Raw genomic sequence first — 22,377 nt, 5'->3', positions numbered from 1 at the left:
AGTTTGTTCATCTTGGATGGAGTACCATAAGTAATCCATATTTGTTGTCGATCCTCCACCATTTTTTTTCTGAGAACCTGGAACCTCCTCAACGTCTACAAGGACTTCTTTAGCAATTCATGGTGACGGCTTAGGTATCTATGACGCCTGCCTAACTAGCATCGAGGTATTAGCTGATGTTTAGTGCATTCAACCATGTTCTTTCCCCCTTATAGTATGTATTTACATGCAAATATCTTCATTTCTTTTAAGAAATTAAAAAAGTAAATATCAACAGCTATTTTGTTCTTGTAGACACTCATGTCCATCATAATTGAGAGGATAATCTACAAGGGCACATGAATTTTATCTATTCAACTATATGTTAATATAGTACTTTAATTTGAGAAAAGGCTGACCATGACGTTGCTCTAAAGCATACATTGCATTTAGAAGTTCCTTTGTTATAGCTTTTAATATCATATGTCAAAACCTTATGGTATTCATCTTTGGAGATCATCATTAGTTTTGTCCTATTTAGATACTACAAAGAGAAAAGCATATAGAAATGATGCAGTGAAATAGAGTTTTCGATCGTCTTGATATGATGTTACTAGAGCAATGGAGATTTCACGGCCTTGGAAACTCCTGAAATGCCTCCAGTAAGGGTAAGGCAAGCAGCAACTCGATTGCTTTTTAGCACTATCCTTCTATCAAATATCATAACTCAAAGGTCTCATTTAAGAAAATAATTTAAAAAATATTATTTAAATTTTTTGATCCTGTATAAATATTCAAGATTTTTCTTACGAATCTTTAGATATTCCTTCCATTTAAATCGTAACGTCCTCATAGATTAATGGTTCAAATCCATATAAATTTATTTATAAATATCACAGATGACTCGTGGCCAGCCTCAATAAATTCGTGCTGCATTATATTTTAATTCACATGAACTATAGGCCGGATAGATTTTGATACAATTTGTGACAATCTAAATATTATCGGATAAAATAGCTAAAAAAAATTATTTAGATTCTTTGATTCTATATAAATAGTATCTAGATTTTTCTAATGAATAATCGATATGGAACTAACTATATACCTATATGGATCTTCATAAAGAATTTACTACATGCATTTGAAAAGAACATTATCTGCATCTCCCCTTATCAAGGAAGCAAGATGACTCAAAAGGATGTTGAGATGATTATTGTCATTAGTCTGAACTATCAGAGCCTGAGACTCTCCCTTTAACATAATTCTATCGTTCTAAATTTTTTTCATTACAGATCTAGCCATACCAAGTTGCTATTAACTCAGTTGTTGGAACCAACTTCGTTAAGGTAGAAATTGCTGCGGCCATGAGGATCCCATTTGTGCATCTCCTCTTGAATTCCTAGGTTGAGGCCGACCCATTTTATTATTGAAATCTAGGAAAATTCTTTGTACATCGCCCGCAGTGTAGAAAATCTGATATGGAGCGCACCACTTCATCTTATTGGACCACATGATCATCGCTTTCCAATGCGTATTTAATATTCACAGTTCTATTTTTTTATTTAAAATATTAGATGATAAAAATATTTTTTTTAAAAAAAAATTATGACATCCAGTACCGATATTATGGCATTTTGTTAAAATTATGATTTTTTACATAAAATATTATAATTTTTTATATAATATTATAAAAAAATATTTTTATCATTTAAAATTTTAAATAAAAAAATAAAATTATAAATATTAAATATATATTAAAAAATAATGATTATGTGACCTAATCGGATGCAGTGCCCTTCACGTCTAATTTTCTACACCGCAGGCGGTGTACAATGAATTTCTCTTGAAATCTAACAGGTCCCCAAGCTGGGCCACACAGGTCTGTGGGGCCCAGCCATCACATCGTTTTGCAAACGAAGATGTTTTGTGTTTCACGATTCACAGCCGATGTGGCTCCAATTTCAGGGCTATAAAGATTTCGATTTCCATTAACGATCCGTCGGTGAGGGGGACTGTTGGAAGCCCAGCGAGCAGTGAAGGGAGAGCAATCAGATCACTCTCTGTCCGCGCTCGAGGAGAGATGGAGTACCGCAAAATCAAAGATCAGGTAAAAGAGATCTGTCTCCATTCGTCTCAGGTTCTCTTTATGTTTTGGCGTTCCTAATTGTTAACCCCTTTCTCTAAATATCAAGAAGCGATTCAGGAAAGTGTCTTGAAGGGTCTTTTTTGTTTAATCCGGTTGGGGCCGTGAGACGTTTCTTGGGTAAAGAAATGACGGTTCTCGGGTTCCTTCGGTTGGGGTTTCTTGTTGGGTTTCTTGATATGTTCATTGGGGTTGCGTTGATGTGTTGACATGAGGCGCTTATTAGGCGGTTAGTGAGATAGATGTTGTTTAGTTTTGACTTTTAAAAAAAAAAAAAATTCTTGTTTTTGATATCTCGGGTTTGTGCTTGATTTCATTTGCTCCACTTCGAATGCACGTCTACATTCTTTGATTGCGTGACTGTTCTTTGGTTAATTAGGGGTAAACTCGGAATTAACTCCTGTTTATTTCCTTCAATGATGCATTCGATATCTTTAGTGGATATTCCTTGGTTTATTTGTTGGGCATTATGTTTTGTTTGGTGTTCGTTGTTTATTTGAAGCTTTTTTTCTGGATGAAATTTGTACTGCATAGTCTTTTTGAATCGTTGATTTATTCAAATGAATTCCAAGTAATAATTGAATTTGATGATGTATTTTACTTGACTGTAGGCAATTATTTTAACAATTTGGGGTTTCTCCTGCAAAATTGCGGTCTATATAGATTTTAGGTGGAGCGTCAGTCTTTCACTTGTTTGTACAGAGTGTAGTTGGTTGCGCATAGGTTATTGAGATAGCTTTAGAGTTATGTACATGTCTTAGTTAAAGCTTCACAATCCTTTTGGAGTGATTTTCTTTAGTCAATTTTGAAATTAATTCCCATCTTTCTCTTGTCTTCTTATGTTTTCATATTCAAATCTCATGTTTTGTGTTTTTTTGCTTGTTAATACTTTAATTAACTATTCACCTGTTGGTTAAATTCAAGTCCCATGATTTTTACAGCATCTTTTCCTCATTTCTTTGGTACTTGTAATCTAGGCATGTTTTTTGTGTAAAATATAGATTGATAATATTAAGTTTTATTTTTAAAAGATAAATGTAGGAGAATCAGGCAGATGAGGGGTGAAAGATAGGATGGAGAAAAACCCCTTTTTTTTGGAGTGGAGGGGGAAATTGAGGGAGGCATGTTGGAGACATAACTATGGTGAGGAGGCGCTCATTATACTTCACAATATGTATGTTTTGCATAGATATGTTTATACTTACAACATAGAGACACAAATTTATACACATGGATGTAAATCCGCAAATATATAAACACGGATTCATGACCATGCTGGAAGATAGGTCCTCTTAATTTTTTTATATAGAATATAAACATTTTTGAGGCAACGTGGTGGTTGTTTACTTTGAGTAGGATGGATTGGTTGTTTGTTCTTTTTTTGATTCATGGTTGTTTCTTCCTTTAGTAGAAAATGCATGTTAATTGATCTTCGGCATCTCTGCAACTACAAACTGATCAAGTTGAATTCGATAGTTTTCTTGTGTACTTTTTTTTTTGTTTGATTACCCATTTAAATCCCTTTTGGTTGAATTGATTTTTTTCATTCTGAGTATAAACTGTTGCATATAAGTATTATCACAAGATTGGCATCAGGAATCAGCTAGTCTCAAAGTTTTTGAATTTGGAAGTAATTCTTGGAATTCTTCAAAAAAATGCCATAAACTCAGTCAATTAAAAAAAATAATTTAAGATTATTGATAGATTCATGTAAAAACAAACCTGAAAGCTAATACCAATATTAAAAAAAATAACTATTATCATCAATTTTTAATCTACATGTTCTATGGAAGAATCATGCAATATTCATAAAAAATCATAAAGACAATGAATAATTTAATAATTCTTGATCAATTTGATCAACCAGATACAATTTGGTGGATCACTCAACCCATGAAAAGAACATGAGATGGTTTGTTGAATATTGTTATTATGGATATAAAAGGGATACGATATTCATGCTTTAATGTCTATAACCTTAAATGTGTGCTAAAATTTTTATTTGATATTCCTTTTTGTTTATCATTTTTTATGCTTTTTTGAGGTCCTCTAATGGTTCTTCTTTTAATGGGGATTGGGTTTGACTGCTGGGTCACATGTCTTGAATGAAATATCAATACCGGTGTAATAGTAGATATGAAATCAAAATATTGCTAAAATGTTCCTTCATGGTTCAATTTTGGGTTTCATTTTAATGCTTTTATAAGAAAGATTATGATGATTGTTATATACTGTATCCTTCTTTTAATGCTTTTACTATCAAACTGCAGCATTTTTATCTTTTGCTATGTAGTTATGACTTATGAGGGCTTTATTAATGATTTTTTCTTATTCCTGAATGTAATAATTTTTTGGTATGAAATTTATAGGAAAACTATGAGGATGTGTCTCAAAATGATATAGAGAGTCTACATGGGAAGCCTCTCTCTGGTGGTATGTTTTTGTTCAAGCTACGTTCCTGAAGCCATACCTGATGGGTAACTGCCCTGTTTTGGTTTCCAGCTGCATGTCCTTCTTTTGAACCATGTACTTATTTTTGTTTCTGCAGTTATTTCTAATAGCACACCTAGCTCTTTAGGTGGCTCAACCAAGTCTAGTTGGAAGCTAAAGTAAGACTACTTCAGAATTATTTAAATTACCAGATGAAAGAAATAAAGTGACCATCTGATAAGATTTTCTTGTTGTACTTATGGCTTTGGCAGATCAATTGTTACACTTGCATTAACATTGTTGACAAGTTCACAGGCAATCCTGATTGTGTGGTCCAAAAGAGCTGGAAAGTATGAATACAGTGTGACAACAGCAAACTTTTCGGTGAGGGAATGGCAGTCTTGGTTAAATGAATAAAGCTGCAAGTCCTAATTGACTAGTTCTTTTGAATTGAAGAAATGCTGGTTGATAATTATATCTGCTTTTATGTGCGTGCATGCACAGGGCTGGGTTGGGGGGGCAGAAAGAGTAGTAAATTTGGAAATCTTTACAGTTTTCTGTGTGACTGTTGTATCTGTTTCTGTTCTTTTTGACTAGGTGGAGGCTTTAAAATGTGCATTGTCGCTCGTAGCCCTTGCTAAAATCTGGAGGAGTCAAGGTGTTACAGAAGACAATAAGTAAGCTCTTCCATTACTAGAAGTTATTGTCCTTTTACCTGATTACCGGTTCATTTTCTTTAAAACTTTAAAATGAAAGAAAAAAACCATTGCATAGGAACTACCTATATGGATGTATTTCTTTTGATTTAGTCTTTGCAGCTCGGCCTTTTTTAGCTATTAACAGGTAGCAACAGAAGTTTACTAAGATTGTTAAACCTTGTTTAACTTACTAAAGCATCTCATCCATTTGTTAGAAGTTCTATATGCAACTTAAAATTCTCACAATATGATAGAAATGATAAGCAATTGTTTTCTATCTTAATTTTTTTTTTGTTTAGTTGAACAAAGTGATAAGAGAAACAAACTGACACTTATATATCATGCATACTGACAAAGTAGGATTATAAACACGGAATTTGCATTAAAATTTTACCATAAAAGATATTTAATGTCCTATTAAATTGCAGTCATCTGCAAAGTCATTCTCATTAAAATCTGTCGAGACAATTAATTTACTTACATAAGTAAGGTTTTAATACATCTCACATTGAGAAGCATTTTGAAATGAAAGCAATTGAGCTAGGATAGCTGCAATCAATGTATCTGTTTTTTTAATAAATATATGGTATATGGAAGTTCTTTTTTTAGAATTATTATTTTCATTATAAAGGCTTATATGTTTGTGTCTACCAACCCATTTGGTATTGCTTTTTTTTTTCCTGTTTTTCTTTTCAAAACCCAAGAAGCATGAACTGGACAGAACCGCATGTGTAGGGCTGGAATCATGCTTAGCTGGGCTGGCCACATGCCTGCCCGAGCTCGACCTAAAAAAATCTTTTCCGGCTTTGGCTGGGCTAGGCCTGAAGTTTATTTTAAAACCCTAGACCAAGCCCAAGCCTGGCTCAGCCCAAAGCTTGTCTAGGATGGAAGGCTAGGCTTGACCCAAAGGGGCCCAATTGACTTAAATTTCTTGGCCTAATTGGACCAAAATGCTTGGGCCCAATACTAAAGACCCCTGGCAAAAGATCTCATTAATGAATTTGGCTAGGATCGGGCTGGATTCTAGGCTCGGGCTTTGGTTTAGGAGTCCAGCCTGGGCTTCAAGTAGGGCTTGGTTTGAGCCGATCATCGGGTTGAGCCTGGCCTAGAATTTATTTAGGCCCTATTTTTAGGCCCAAGCCTGAACCAAACAGTCTTGGGCTTGGCCTAAGGCTCAATCCAAAGGGCCCATTTCCAGCCTTACTTGTGTATGACAAAACCCTTTTTTTGAAATTGTCTCTTAAATCTTTAAAGTTTTTGGAAGTGGAGATTTGTTGCTTTCAGGAAAAAGTGAAAATGAAAGCCAAACATGACAGAAGTTCTGTAAAAATGCTATCTACAACATCAATTTCTGTCTGCTATTTCACTAACAAAAACAACCACAATGTCAAGCTGGCCCTAAGTTTGTCTTTATTTGATATATTGGTCTTCTTGCTAATATTTGTTACTAGATCCTTTATACATATCAGCCCTACAAAAGAAGTCCCATCCAAGTGTGCAATTGTGTATTTGACTGGTTTAGAAGGTAGATTAAATGTTTGATCATGTATTTATTAATTAATCATCTAGCTCTTATGTATACCATCTTGTAATTTTCAGGTTAAGTACATCTTTTGATGAAGTTAGTGTTTATCCTATTCCTGCAATACTTTACCTCATTAAAAACTTACTACAGGTAAAGTATTATTCAGATGCTTCTGATGATAAGGATTTGGATTTGCAATAATGAATGCTATAACCCATTGATATTTTATTGCTACCAGTATTACATCTTTGCATATGTGGATGCCCCTGCTTACCAAATTTTGAAGAACCTAAACATTATCAGCACCGGTGTGTTATACCGCATCATTCTTAAAAAGAAGTAAGAACTTTAATATCTAGCAGAATATAGTTGTTTACTTTTCTGATGAGTGACTGCAGTTGCTTATCTTCTGGTGAGAACTAGTAGCTTGGATGCTTAGATGATGTTAATTTTTGTGTACCATGCATTGAACTGTTTATAGAGAGTGGGCCTTGGTACAATCATAAGGTTGCTCCATTGTGACCTAGGTATTTCGGACTCGAAATACGAAAATAGCCTCTCTGCATGCGGGGATAAGACTGCATGCATATAACCCCCCCCAGATCCTGTAGTAGCAGGCACCTCGTGCATTGTGACGCCCTTTCTTTATGCATAGGAGTATTTATTTGTTTTATACTGTTGTTTGCACTGATGATATCTGGTTGCTCTGAAGTTTACTTACCATGGTGTGGGCATTGAAGCCCCCTCCACAAGCATTTCTCTGTGACAAACAGCACCAAATCTTCATTTATTTTGTTAAACATATTGTTATTACAGTATCTGGATTACAGGTATGACTTATGGGAGGGTTGACATCATGTCAGCCTTAGCATCAGGGCTGTAGTAGTAATTTGTGCCAGTTCATATTGGACATACTGTATTGTTAGGGAACCGCTACTCGCTATACCTCTCGATACCATACCGTACCAACATATGGTAGTTGGTGTCGCCTTTGCTATGTTGGCACTGACTTCTATACCATGTATCTGTTTAAGCTGATAAAGTTTCTTGTATCTGAGTAATTTCTACACATCAAGATGAGGAATTGAAATGATTAAAGGAAATCTCTACCATGCACATACCTTGTACTGTTGTACAAGACTTTGATTAGCAGGGTTTGGTGATAAAACTTCTTATTTTCTCTCTCATATTTGAGGAATATGCAGAAATGTTAGACAATGAGTTTTTTTTCTTCTGATTTGTGTCAATCAATTATTTTCCTTTATTTTTGCTGCTGCTCATATCCTCTCTGTTCTGCTGCTAGCTGATTGGTTTTCTGACTAGCCATTAATCCTAAGTTCAAAATTGCTAATTCTGCTCCTTTTATTAATTGTTTTATTTCAGGTTAAGTGAAATCCAGTGGGCAGCTTTTATTCTTTTATGTGCAGGGTGCACTACAGCTCAACTTAACCCTTCGTAAGCATAATATATTATTTGTTCATATGCCGGGCTTTGTTATGAACCATAGGTCCGCTAGCTACTCTTATACGTCAATGATAATTGTAGCCAGTCGCATAAGTTCTCTCTCTCACACAGAACTATTTGTCAATGGCAATAATATCCTTGTGGGTATTCTTTTAAGTCTTGGGTTGGTTAACTCCATAAGACATTATCTTTCATGCAGTTCTGATCATGTTCTTCAGACTCCTTTTCAAGGTTGGGTGATGGCCATTGTGAGTTACAGATAATGTGGAGCACTTTTTTTCTCTACTTGAGGAATTCTCTTACCTAACTATTTGGACTATATAAAAGTAGTAATACTTAAAAATTTCTTTACCAGATCATGGCACTTCTAAGTGGCTTTGCTGGGGTATACACAGAGGTATGCTTAATATCGTGGACATAGGATATTACATCTTTTCTTATCCTGTCATGTTGTTGAAAAACTGTATGCAAGTCTCCATCATTTGCATATATTCAGCAATAGCTTTTCATTGCAGCCAGCTATATAATATGTTAATTTTCTGAAATGCAGGCTATTATTAAAAAACGCCCTTCAAGAAATATTAATGTGCAGAACTTCTGGTTGTACATCTTTGGAATGATTTTTAATCTAATCGCAATTGTTGTTCAGGATTATGATGAAGTCATGAACAAGTGAATATTCGGAATCATTTATCTCATTTTCATAATTCATCATTAAATTTTAAATTGGTTTCAATAATCTTGAATTTGATAGACCTGACTTATGCCTTGCCGTGCAGAGGTTTCTTTCATGGCTATTCATTTATCACAGTTTGCATGATCCTCAATCATGCACTCAGGTATCTTAATTGAAAGACTAAGAATGTAGTTTCTATGTTTGCACTTATCCGAGTTCTGTTGGTTTATGTGCAGTGGCATTGCTGTATCAATGGTTATGAAATATGCCGATAACATTGTGAAGGTAAATAAAGTGGAAATTGCATTTTATTATTGTATCAACTAAAGTTATTATGTTAATTTTGTATGCTTGTAGAGCTTTGCACTCCAGACACATAGTAGATGCCATCTTCTTATAGTTGCTTTTCAAGCTTATAGATTTAAAGGATGGGTCGGTTTCCTTGTGCTTAACTGCATTAATTATTAAAAAAATAAAAATAAAAATAAAAATAAAAATCAAATCCTAACCTTCTGGTCAGTGGCTGGCTTTTGGATGTGCAGAATGAATAATGGGCCATGCTATGTGCTTAATGACAAAATTTGGACTGTTTGGGTCTCTGTCACTGATAAAATCCTTCACATATTAGCAAAATCAATGCATCATCTAGTTTGTGAAATTCCACTCGCATATGCAAAAATTGCTGCACCACCACTTCCCAAAAGTAAGCTGACAATGCTCTGCTAGTATTGTAAAACATTAGCTTTCAGGAACTCACATGATGCAAAGTTTGAATTTTCATTTAAGATATACCTGAGTTGTGGCCCATATGATTTCTGATAGGTGTGAATAAGTTTGGACGCTTCTCTCTTTTTAGTTCATAATCGCTCTTGAGGTATGAAAGAAAATGGGATAATTGCAAAAACATAAGCTTCTTTGACATAGATTGGAAAGGGAAAAAATCAACCAAAAATGTCATCCCTCAATCTCCTCTCCTCAGCAAGCTTGTCCGCCATTTGGTCAACACAATGGCGAACGTAATTAAACTTTATGCTGTAAGTACAAGAGGTGATATACCTACAATTTGGCTAAAATAAGCCACATCTGACTTAGACCAGTATCTTGCTCCTTTTGAACTGCAGAAGAAGCCATTCAAAGGGGTGAATATGATTCCAGTTATGTCCCTCTACTGGAATTTCAGTTGTCTTTTTTCCTGACTGTTTATGCTTGCATTATGTACAGGTCTATTCAACTTCAGTAGCCATGCTTCTGACAGCTGTAGTATCAGTGTTTCTTTTTGGCTTCCATCTTTCCCTTGCGTTCTTCCTTGGATCTACGTAAGCATCTGAACTCCAGCTCCACAGTTTGATTAAGGATACTGTAGTTTCTCATTTTGATTGGTGAGCAATATTTAATTTGGAAACCTCAAGGTTGCCAGTGTTCAGATGCTATCTCCAACCTTGTTATCAGACCCAAAATCTATTCTTTATGTTAAATGCATGTTTTGTTTCAGGGTTGTTTCAGTCTCCATATATCTACACTCTATTGGAAAGCCACAACCGCAAAAATGAGGTTTTTGCATGGCATAGGTTGAAGAGAACTCTTTCTACGGCATCTTAGATATCCTTGTCTTGGTAGAACTGGGATTTGTCTCAGAGGGCCACACAGAATTGTGGAAGTTCTTGGTGCTAATGGCAGTGTTGTCACACCCCTGTAATCAAATCTGGATTTCACTTTGTATCAGTTCTTAATGCATCAAAGTGATTGGTAGACAAGCGGTCTGGAAGAAAGCCAGAATTTAAGCCCTTGCAGTCTTGCGAGTGTACGCTGCAGAAATGCTGGTTCTTGATGTTTGTCAGCTGTTTCATGGCACTTGGAACCACTGGCTTGGAAATTTAATTAAACAAAAGAAGACAAATGCTTGAGTGGTATTGAATATGGATTCATTAAGTGCTTTGTCATTTACTTAATTTTACCATACTCAGAATGTAATGATACAAGTGCAAATGTATAATGTTTTCACCTAATTTTATCATATAGAAATTGTTATGATTCTCTGAATTGAAAGTGTATGCTGCTATGCCTGCCGGGTCTTTTATGGGATAAAAACACTCAACAAATGCTTTCATCATTATTATGGCATTTTCTACAACTCTTTTGGACAGATATATCTGAAAACCAAATGGAGCCTAATTCCTCAAGGGCCACAAATCAAACACAAATTTATAGTGAACATTTTATATGCGTCAGAGTTAAATCTACTATTTTATTGTTTACATGGTTGCCATGCTGGACCTTTCTAAGTGGGCATAGTATAGCGTGAAGTGATAAGATTTTTTTAGAGAATTTTTTAGAGTTTTTGCACGAAAGCTAATGCAGTGCGCTTTTTCTATTTTCTGAATCATATCTTTTCTTATAGGAATCGGTTTTCTTGTCTACAAGAACAAATTATCTGCTTATGGTTCCAGATGTCTTGTTTCAAATGCAATTTGGCTGATGATATTGCCGTACAAATGTTTATGAGGCACTTTTGTTATTAAACTGCCAATGACAGCTCGAAATTGAACGTTGAGACTAAATGCCAGTATTATGGGTAAAGTTGAAAAGGCTGTCGAGTTTTTGTGTGTCAAGAACATCCGATAGTGAAAGAGAATTGATCTAATAAGGTGGTTGAAAGGTAATCAAATGGCCAGCTTTTTCTTTTCTTCTCCTATACCGGAAGGTGTTCCGCACATGCTAAATGCTAGCCATCCCTCGTAGGTATGTTGCTGTCTTGACCCAGTCGTGGCTCAATGATTTCATTGCATTGACTGCATGGATTTTGCTCACACACGCGCATGCGCGCGTGCACACACGGATAGAGAGAGAGACTGCAATGATTGTACGTGTTACAGCCTGGTCTAGTTATACCAATGATATCAGTACTGCTGCTGCTTCTTTGGCTGGACATCCCACAGGGTTTGTTTTTAGCAGGAACCACGGGGTTTGTCTGATCAAGGCAAAATGATGGCAACCTTGGGGCTTTGGCGAGGATCTCTAGATCTTGACAGCTAAAAAAAATTCTATAATTGTCTTCAACAGCCGGCATAAGTAACTGTGCAAGACACATCAATTTACTTGGCATGCTTGAAAGTAAAGCTTCACTCAACCAAGCTTCAAGCCTCCGCATTCTTGCCCCCAATCCTCCAGCAAATTCAAGTATTTTGCTTGGAAGCAAAATATAGTAATGGCCTCCACAATATAGTAAGCAAATTCTCCATCTCTCACACAAGAAGAACAATTTCTCTCATGATCTCCTGACAGTATAGTAATGGCCTCCACCATGAATCTCTCCCTTCTTTCAGCGTGCCTTATTACATGCACGGCCCTTCCTCAAGACTTTCTTAATTATTGGGCTTTAGTACCACGACATTTATCAGAGCTTTGATGAGAAGCTGCTGTGGCTGGAGGCCTTCAATGAAGCACATTGATCAGACAAACAAGTGGAGAAGAAGCTAATCGCTTAAACTAATGAGCTGGTGTAGCACCGATCAGGATATGATACCACGTGGTGTATCAGAAAGAAAGAAAAAAGAAATAAAATAAGAACACAATACAAATACGTGAATTGACCTCAAGCCTACCATCACAAGGCGTGCACGCTTCGCTATAAGAGAATAAAATAAGATCAATACAAGAAGAACTCACCATTCAATTCTTGTACAAGAGCTTCTCACAAAAAAATCTCAAAATCCTCACAAAAGCTCTCTAAAATCTCTGTTGAAGCCTTTTTTTTACACCTCCAAGATGTCATTAGCTTCACAACGCAACAAACGGTTCATCAATCAGAGCTATATAAGCTCCAGAATCACAAAAATACTGTTTCAATAAGAAACAGAGTTCCAATCAAGCTTGGAATCATCCGTAGCCGTCTGATCGTGACCAGCTTGCAACAGAGCCATCCGATCATGTAAAACAGGCCCACTAATCACCTGATCACACTCAGATTCGCTCACAGCCGTCCGATTGTGACTGACTGTATTTTGGACCGTCTGATTGTGCAAAAACGCACTTGAATTATGCATGGACCGCATATTCAGTCCACGCGATCCCATGGACCGCCCAGCGTCTCACGGTCCACAGTGGACCGTGAGAACGCTGGGCTTGGGACGCCCGCGTGCGTTGGGCCGGCCCGCCTGCGCGTGCTGGGCCCAACCGCGCCTGGGCCACGCGCGCCAGCCCTGGGCCCATCCATGCACTGGGCCGCACATGGCTGGGCACTGGGCGCATCTCCGCCGGGCCGGGCGGCGCTCCGCCGGTCTCCGCCGGCCCGCCGTCAGCCGCCGCCGCCTCGTGCACCATGCCGTCTTCTCTCATGCGTATCTTCTCCGTCTGAACTCTGTTTAAGGTGATCTTAGACTCGTTAGACTTCGTTTTTCGTCTTGAACCTCGTTGTAGGTTCAATATGGATCGAATCTTGAGGCATATTTCCTAACAATCTTCATCTCGACTTGATATTCAGCCTCAATCTGTCTCTGAGAGCCTGTGATCCGTCTCACCTCCACGCCTTGGGACATGCCTGCTATCTTATGGATGGGCAAACGTGAGAGTCGAGCCAGGCCGCTCAATCCCACCTTCGTCATGGACTGTGTCCACTCTGACCATAGATCCGCTCGGGGTGTCATCCTGTGGCAATAGGAATCTCATCTTGTGATGTCGCCTCTCGTCCTCCCGAATCTCCCATCCAGTGCCCGATCCACCTCTACTTGGAGCTCTACCTCGCTCTGAGCTCCTGATGGCTCCTGAAGCTTCACCTCACACTGGGCTCCCCGCCAAGTAGTAATGTCCTCTCATCCTCTTCTTCCCCTCCAGAATAATCCTATCGTTGTGCAAATACTTTCAGGATTCTTCCACTAGCTACTGTGCTATAGCCTCTCGAATTCAGTCTACTCAGTGAGATAAGATTCCGCCTGAAATCGGATATGTATCAGACCTCTCCCAATCTCCTCACTGCACCATCATGTGTCCTCCAGCTGACCGTCCTGGTGCCTTTGATCATACAACTCGATCCATCTGGCAGATAAACAGTGCCTTCACTGCTTTTCAGAGAGTCAAACTGCTCCTCTTTACAACATACATGATAGGTGTATGCAGAATCTAAAATCCACTGCTGGGAAGAAGTAGATACTTCATCAGATATCTCCAGGGCATCATCCTCTAAATCGCTACTGGCCGTCACTACAGTAGCCCTCGTCCGATCTTTGAATTGAGAGCAATCTCTGGCTAGATGCCCCAACTCATCACACCAGTAACATCTGGTCTTGTTAAAATTCCTCGTCCTGGACTTGGACTGCCTTCGCCACGATCTCCTGTCACCCTGTTTGCCACCTCCTGCTCCTCTAAAAACTACCAAAGCTGAGCTACCGCCACCTGAGCTCGAAGCTAGATTCTTCCTTCTAAGAACCTTGTTCTGCAGAATCGTCACGGTGATTTCGTCCATCTTGATGGTGCTCTTCTCCATTAGAAGAACAGTCACCAAGGACTCATATGAAGAGGAAAGTGATGCTGGCAAAACCAGCGACCTAGTCTTCTCTTCAATTTTCTCACCAATGCTGAGGAGGTTAGTGAGAATCTTCTGAAAGTGGCTGAGATACTCCTGCACGCTCTGCTCCTCAGTCATCCGCAGCTGGTAGAATTATCTCCAGAGAAAAAGAATGTTGGTGAGAGATTTCGTCATGTACAACTCCTCGAGCTTCGACCACAGCCTCGTCGGGGAAGTCTCGCCAAGCACATGGATCATCACCTCATCCACTAGGTACAAACGGATGGTACTCACCACTTGCATCTGGAGCCGCCTCCAATCCTGCACTTTCATGGTAGTCGGCTTCTTGTCGTATAAGAGAGCATTGCTCAATCCTTGTTACATGAGCACGTCTTTCACCCTTGCCTGCCACAAGAAAAAATTACTCTTTCCATCAAATCTGTTGATCTCCATCTTGATTGTACTTATCTTCTCCATCTTCTATCTCGATCACCACCGCTGCAACCTACACTCTGGCACCACTTTGCTCTGATACCAATTGTAGCACCCACCAGGATTTGGTACCATGCGGTGCAGCAGGAAGAAAGAAGAAATAAAACAAAAACATAATATAAATACATAGATTGGCCTCAAGCCTACCTCCACAGGGCATGCAAGCTTCACTATGAGAGAATAAAATAAGATCAATACAAGAGGAACTCACCACTCAACCTTTGTACAAGAGTCTCGTACAAAAAAATTCCAAAATCTTCACAAAAATTCTTTGAAACCTCTGTTGAAACCTTTCTGCACCTCCAAGACGTCACCAGCTTCCCAATACAACAAACAGTTCATCAATCGGAGCTATATAGGCTCCAGAATCACAAAAATACTGTTTCAATAGGAAACAAAATCCCAATCAAGCCTGGAATCATCCGTGGCCGTCCGATTATGGCCGGCTCGCACCAGAGCCGTCCGATCGTGCAAAACAGGCCCAATGATCACCTGATCACCCTCGGATTCACTCACAGCCATCCGATCGCGATCGGCTATGTTTTGGACCGTCCGATCACACAAAAATGCATCTGAACCCCATGGGGACCGCGTGTTCGATCCACGCGATCCTATGGACTGCCCAGCACCTCGCGGTCCACGGTGGACCGCGTGAGTGCTAGGCCTGGGACGCCCGCGCGCGCTGGGCCGGCCCGCTCACGGGCGCTGGGCCTAACCGCACCTGGGCCCGTCCACACGCTGGGCCGCGTGCGGCTGCATGCTGGGCGCGTCTCCGTCGGACCGGGCGGTGCTCCGCCGGTCTCCGTCAGTTTGCTGCCGGCCACCACTATCTCATACACCATACCATCTTCTCTTATGCGTATCTTCCCCGTCCGGACTCCGTTTGGGATGATTTTAGACTCGTTGGACTCTGTTTTTCGTCCTGGATCTCACTGTAGACTCAATGTAGATCAAATCTTAAGGCATATTTTCTAAAAGTTGGCTGACCTAAGGCATGAGAAATTCATGGCCATGTACCTCGGATTGAGGACTGACTTGCCGAAGAAGAGGGATGCCAATCCATGTTCAGGCATCTTCTTGCCCAAGTCAATGGATTGGAGGAAAAAATAAGCAGCGACCCATGTGAAGAACCGAGGCCAATGTGGTATGGGCTCCTCTCAAACCAATTATCTCTTATAAATCCAGAAAGACTACTTATCTAACCAAACCCGTCCGGCATCGAGTGTTTGTATCATTAAATTAAGTTGTTCTCTCCAAGCACCCACTCCATTGGTCGCTATTATGTTAACAACATTTAATTTGTTCCCATAGACCTAAACAAATATGAAGGCAATTGAATATACTTGGATATGGATTGATTGCAGATAGCTGCTGGGCATCCTTAACTGAAGCAGCTGTGGAGGGCATGAACGAGATCGTGACATGAAACTTGACATCATAGTTTGAGCACGAGCTCGACTGCAATACGGATGCTGCAATGGAGGGCTGATGGATTATTAATTCTCATTTATGGCATCCAATTCCAGGATTTCATATGGAGGACTATGCTAATTCACGGAAGAAGGCACCTGCAAGGAGAAGAGGGCAAACAATTACGAGTTTAGATTGTAACTATTGTGATGTAGAGAATGTATCTTTAGTCTCGTATCGGTTATAAATTAAGAGGGAGTATGATTTATATAGATTGAAATCTTTTTTTTCCTGTGAGGCATCTTTTAAAAGTCCGTTCTTTTGTAGATAAAAGATTTATCTAAAAAACTGTATTTTCTTAGGTAAATATTTCTCAGACACCAGAAAATAATTTATCCATGTTCTTTTATGTATTAAAAAATATTTGAGAATCTGTTACTTATGTTCTTTTGTATTATTATTTTTCTGGATAAATTACTATGATCTATCTATATTTTTTATAATATCTTTTATTATATAAATATTATTATATATTATATTATATTATAAATATATTATAATAATATAATATATTATATTATATTAGTATAATATAATATAATATAATATATTATTATACATAATAATATAGTATAATATATTATATTATATTAATATATACTATTATATATAAAATATATTATATTATTATTATAGTATTTTATAAATATATAATATAATATATTATATTATTATATTATAATATATTAATTTATAATACAATATATTATATTATATTACATTATATTAATATATATAATATATAAGAATATATTATATTATTATATTATTATAAATATTATATAAATATTATATTTTATTATTATAATATATTATCATATATTATAATAGTATATTATATTGTTATATTATTATTTATAATATTATAATATAAAATATTAATATATTATATTATTTTATTGTTATACATTATTATAATATATATTATATTATATTATAAATATTAATATATAATATATTATAGTATATTATAATATATTATACTCTATTATTATATTATTATAGTATTATATAAATATGTAATGTAATATATTTTATTATTATATATTATTTTACTTTATTATAATATATTATATTATTATATTATTAATATCTTATATTAATATAATATAATATAATATATTATATTATATTATATTATATTATTATATGGTTAATGGTATATTAGGAATGAATTAAATGGAATATTTCTTCGATTGATGGGAAAATGATTTAGCCACTCCCTAGGGTAAGATTTTCTTCTATTTTATGAGTATATACTATCCATGAAAAAGTAACTTATCCATCTTGAAAACTGTGAAAACATGGATAAGTTGGTCAATAAAAAAATTGATCATTTTTTTCATGATATTTATCAATAAAAGAACAGATCTTAAAGGACAAAACCGTGAGGCCCTGTGCGACAGCGTCAAAGATCAAAATGGATAATACCTACGTATGCGGATGTGGAAGCATTAGCTAACCATTCGAGTTATCCGATCATTTAACCCATGACTGCAACAGTAAGCATAACCATCAAAATTTGCCTGATGTTTGTTTGGGCTCAATTTATGAAACTTTAGTTAATATAATGGTCATCACCAAAGTTGGTACTAGTTGTTTAATCCTTTCCCGCTTTCATCGTGTTAGCTTTGATTAAATCTTTATCACATCTTGTGTAACCATTTAAAACGTCACCCCTCCTTTCTAAGACCTATTACTTTCGCAAGTCTAGCATCTCACATATATATATATATATATATATATATATATATATATATATATATATATATATATATATATATATCCTACCTCCCACATTAAGAATATTGTAAAATTACACCTTAAGAGCCTGATCGCTATTGATTCTATATCTTCTGACTCTAATTATTTGTTTTTGAGCTTGATCTCGAGGTTGTCACGATTACACATCATACATGATGCGTGTAAGTACAAAAAAGTTATGCAATTTTCAATCATTTTATCTCGAATCTGTTAAACGAATTAGCTACAACGAATTTATATTCTAGAAAGAAAAATCAATGCAAAGGTCCCATGGTCTAGTGGTTAGGACATTGGACTCTGAATCCAGTAACCCGAGTTCAAATCTCGGTGGGACCTAATTTTAATATTTTTATTCAAAAACTTATTTTTTTGATAAGTTAACATTAAATTAAAATTTTTATCTTTTATGGCTTACTTCCAGATTATTGACCCTTCCTTACTTGGATCCAATTTGGTACTTTGTTCCAAAGGTTAATTTTTTTAAAAAAATATCCTTAAAGTTAATAATTCTTTGCAACAATTTGCAATCCAAATTTTAATTTGTTCGATTTTAAATTTTCTTCTTAAATTAGTAATTTTTTGCAAGAATTCATAATCCGGGTTCCAATTTGGTAGAATTGCGGCATGTCTTCATAGAAGATTTTGCTATTGTCAATGTACAAAACCTCCAATGTCATTCAATATTACTTGAAAAATAAATGTTTTAGCCAGCATTCATATTTAAAAAAAATAATAATAATAACTTTCCATTAGAGTACAGCGGATGCGGCCACTTTATGCAAGCCAGCATACAATCCATTTCATGACTTCAACAGGCTAACAATCTTCTGTATGCATATTAGACTTTCCACGAAGAAAGCATAAACCGACACAAAACCTCACCCGCCTATAGAAAAACCCAACCTCATGCTACGTTGGGCAGAATGAATGCACGTATAACGCACGAAGGAATACTATACTGCCGATTGTGGCAAAAGAATGACTACTATTTGGTCCTTGGTTCGTAAGAGCTTGTTACTGGCAGGGAGGGGGTTCTGGGTCCCGCTATAGTCGGCCTTGACGTTGAGACACGTGGCGGACGTGCTGTTTTGCCCCGTGAACGTGAGGTCGACATCCTGGAGGCTCACCTTCTCACAAGGTACCCTCTGGCTGCACTTGAGGGTCACCGCAACCGGGGTCTTCGATGTCCCTGTAATGTTCCTGAAATGGATGTCACTTATTTTCACCTTGGATGATGCCTGCAATAATGCACAAGAGAGTTCGATCATCTTCGACGAGTAATAATTAAGCTTTGTACCAAAAAAAGGAAAAAAAAAAAGAAAAAAGAAAAAAGAAGAAGTAATAGGTAAGCTCTTAGGATGTTTGAAACATCCATGCTGTTAGTTGCATTGCCTTCAAGGCAAACCAACTACTATTTCCAACTGCTATTCTAGATTTAGATGAATAGGGTTAGCAATAGTCTGAAAATTAATGATTCTTTTAATGATGTCTTGATGAAGCATTTAAGCTCTCACCGAGGACATGCAGTTGGCATAGGGGCAGTATGACTGGTCGATGATGATGGGATTGGCTACATTATTCATCACGATGTTCTCGAATGTCATGTTGGCACACACGCTGCTTGTGGGAGAGTTGGCCCATGTCTTGATCCGTATGCCATTATCCGTCTCAGTTAGCGAGCAATCTCGAACGATTAGCCCCCGAACATCTTTTTCATTCTGATATTTCCCCAAGCTTCCGACACTATCGTTACCGTCATCACCACCATTGCCGCCGGCAAAGATTGCAAAACTATGGTTAGCTCATGCAAGAAGGGTGACTACAGATCAGAGAATTGAGTGTGGTGTGGTACCTGATGCCGTGACCCGGTCCACATCTGATGCCATTAAGTGTGACAAGAGAGTTGCCTTGTCCAACCGACACACAGTCATCGCCGGTGGCGATCTCCGAGTCAGATATGGTCACGCCGGAGTTTCGCTCGAGGTGAATGCCGTCGGTATTGGGACTTTCTGCCGGCGCAGTGATCTGGATCCTGCTTCCTTGGAAGTTCTGGCAGCCGAGCACTCCAATGTGGAAGAACTTGCTATTCACGGACTTTATGTGATTCACAATGGTGTTGTTCATGTTTACAAACATCAGCGACTGCAAACAAAAGAGGTATCTGTAAGAAAGCTTAATTCTTTTGAGGTACATCAATATCAATTGTAATGCAAGGAAACAATTGGCTTCCATCTCCAAGTGTGATGTAGCCGTTGGCACGAGAGGAATTTAAAAATTATTGCATGATCGATGAGTGCTTACAGTTGGTGGGATTTTGCAATTTTGGTCCCTAGGACATGTGTTAAGTGGCCAAGTGACTTCCCCTTGGCCATCGAAGGTCCCTCCTCCAGTCAAAGTTAAGTGATCCACCCATCCGAATTCCACCCAGACACGAGCCGTCGCATATTGGTTCAAGTCAGTCGAGGCTTTCAAAGTCCCCTGCATGCACCCACGCCAAAACATATCCTCATGAGGGATGAGGTTTAAGCCAAGACCAGTATATATCCAAGAAGAAAAATCTTGTGGTTATGTTTAATTCCTCCACCCTATCACTAAAATGATGGAGAAATGAACAAAAATGTTTTCATATAATTCAACCGGGCTAAGGAAGCGGAAGATGTGATTATGGAGTATTATATTAATCAATCATTCATCCCATGCCTCTAAAATATATTAAAGATTGATTATGGTTTTACATCCCATGCCTCTAAAATATATTAAAGATGGATTATGGTTTTACTGAAAGGAAATTTCAGAAAAAAACTTTTTTTTTAAGAGAGAGAGAATTTTACTGAAGTAGAACCCCAATTAATTCTTCATATAAACTTGCCTGCATTTGCACCGTCAAGGACTGGACATTTTTGCAAGGTCCACGGAATTGCACGGGGTTGAGGAAGTATGTACCGCTTGGTATCACAAGATTAACCGCGCCCGTGGAAGTGCATGCAGCCTTCCATGCTGCGAGAAATGCCTGCATTGCAGAATAAAGGAAGACATGAAAAAGGTGGTGAAGGGAGAGAGAGAGAGAGAGGCAATATTAGGATTCCACCAGCTCCAATAAGAGAGGGCACAATGAGCTCATTGCCCCCATTAACCTACAACCGATTGTTCTCGAATTGGATAACTTTTATAATTACAATTAGCTTGCCCGTAAATCGAAGAATCAATAATTAATCTTGTTGTTTAGGTGTTATACTATTAATTAAATTTACTAAGCTTACGGATCTGCAAAAACCAATTCATGCATGAGATTAAAATAGGTTTAATTAGATTGTAAATTTGTAAGGAGCCTTAAGAGAAAGGGATGATTTCAACTCAAGTAGGCCTCTTACGAGGCAGAATAGAGGCTTAGAGTTTGAGGATAATTTTAAAGAAATAATGAATAAAAAAATAAATTCTCAGCAATTATCAGATAAATTACTGGTAACATTAACAGGCAATATATCTAGTAATACGAGGGGAAAAAAACCAGCAGTTCATGAACTAAATAAAACAAAGCAAAGATAATTATTTTAAAAGAAGCTAAATAAAAATTGCAGTAGTATAGCAGAGCTCGTAGATAACGAAGAACAAGCCCTTTAAAAATCCAACACAAAACTTCAAAAAAAAAAAAAAAAAAACAGTTATAAAAGAAGGTGGAGGAGGAGGTGCAGAACCTGGCTGTTATCGGTGACACCATCAGCCCGGGCACCAAAATTTATCACATTAAACGTTTCTAAGTCTGCAAGGCTCCTACCATTGGCATTGCCAAAGCCATAGCATAACAACGCAAGCAAGAACCAGAGCTTCATCTCCTTTTCTATTACCATCTCTTTTTCTTTTTGGTTTTTCTTCTTTTTTTTTTTTAAGTTTTTCTCGTCGTTGTGTTTAATCAAATAGCTCGATATATGTACGTGTTGATGTATAACTTTAGAGATGGAGGCGTGTGGAGTTCCTTAACTTCCGTAAACTACCTCCCCACACACGCCTCTTTCTAACCGTAACCACCTTCCCCCACTCCCACCACCGTTAAAATATCTCTCGTAATAGGCCTCATGCATGCATGTTGACCCAGTGGGATTTTGTTTTCCACGCGATGACCTTATTCCGTATTTAGTACATGGCTTTTAGCCTGCACAGAATAACAACTCCGGTCGTAATTAGCCAAATGTTAACCTAACTTTGGTTAGATCCATTAACCGGATAATTAAATAATTC

The 22,377-nt window shown here is 37.4% G+C and overlaps 2 protein-coding genes and 1 non-coding gene across 4 annotated transcripts; 2 read left to right on the top strand and 1 right to left on the bottom strand.

The window, feature by feature from the left end:
- The first annotated feature begins 1,931 nt into the window (after positions 1 to 1,931).
- On the top strand, positions 1,932 to 10,955 carry LOC105039445 (CMP-sialic acid transporter 2). Of its 2 annotated transcripts, XM_019848759.3 has the most exons (16): positions 1,974 to 2,086; positions 3,154 to 3,265; positions 4,492 to 4,555; positions 4,671 to 4,731; positions 4,825 to 4,936; positions 5,150 to 5,229; positions 6,850 to 6,925; positions 7,014 to 7,114; positions 8,159 to 8,230; positions 8,439 to 8,487; positions 8,595 to 8,636; positions 8,790 to 8,911; positions 9,019 to 9,078; positions 9,152 to 9,200; positions 10,137 to 10,231; positions 10,408 to 10,955. In XM_019848759.3, the coding sequence occupies exons 2-16, from the start codon at positions 3,263 to 3,265 to the stop codon at positions 10,463 to 10,465; spliced, it is 1,044 nt and encodes a 347-aa protein (XP_019704318.1). In that variant the 5' UTR covers positions 1,974 to 2,086; positions 3,154 to 3,262; the 3' UTR covers positions 10,466 to 10,955. The 2 variants fall into 2 exon arrangements, with proteins under 2 accessions (XP_010913889.1, XP_019704318.1); XM_010915587.2 differs by lacking the exon at positions 3,154 to 3,265 and having other exon boundaries at positions 1,932 to 2,086.
- Positions 10,956 to 18,405: 7,450 nt separating this feature from the next.
- On the top strand, positions 18,406 to 18,477 carry TRNAQ-CUG (transfer RNA glutamine (anticodon CUG)). The gene has a single exon. It is a non-coding gene; the product is annotated as a tRNA-Gln (tRNA).
- A 381-nt stretch (positions 18,478 to 18,858) lies between these two features.
- LOC105039444 (exopolygalacturonase) lies at positions 18,859 to 22,050 on the bottom strand. The gene is made up of 6 exons (XM_010915586.4): positions 21,837 to 22,050; positions 21,011 to 21,151; positions 20,443 to 20,619; positions 19,994 to 20,283; positions 19,656 to 19,884; positions 18,859 to 19,379 (listed from the first exon to the last, which is right to left on the bottom strand). The coding sequence occupies exons 1-6, from the start codon at positions 21,987 to 21,989 to the stop codon at positions 19,095 to 19,097; spliced, it is 1,275 nt and encodes a 424-aa protein (XP_010913888.2). The 5' UTR covers positions 21,990 to 22,050; the 3' UTR covers positions 18,859 to 19,094.
- Positions 22,051 to 22,377: the final 327 nt, after the last annotated feature.

The sequence above is a fragment of the Elaeis guineensis genome, chromosome 1 (genome assembly GCF_000442705.2).
Source record: "Elaeis guineensis isolate ETL-2024a chromosome 1, EG11, whole genome shotgun sequence".
NCBI classification, from domain to species: domain Eukaryota; kingdom Viridiplantae; phylum Streptophyta; class Magnoliopsida; order Arecales; family Arecaceae; genus Elaeis; species Elaeis guineensis.
The sequence above is the reverse complement of the archived record's forward strand: the minus strand, read 5'-3'. Positions and strand labels throughout refer to the sequence as shown.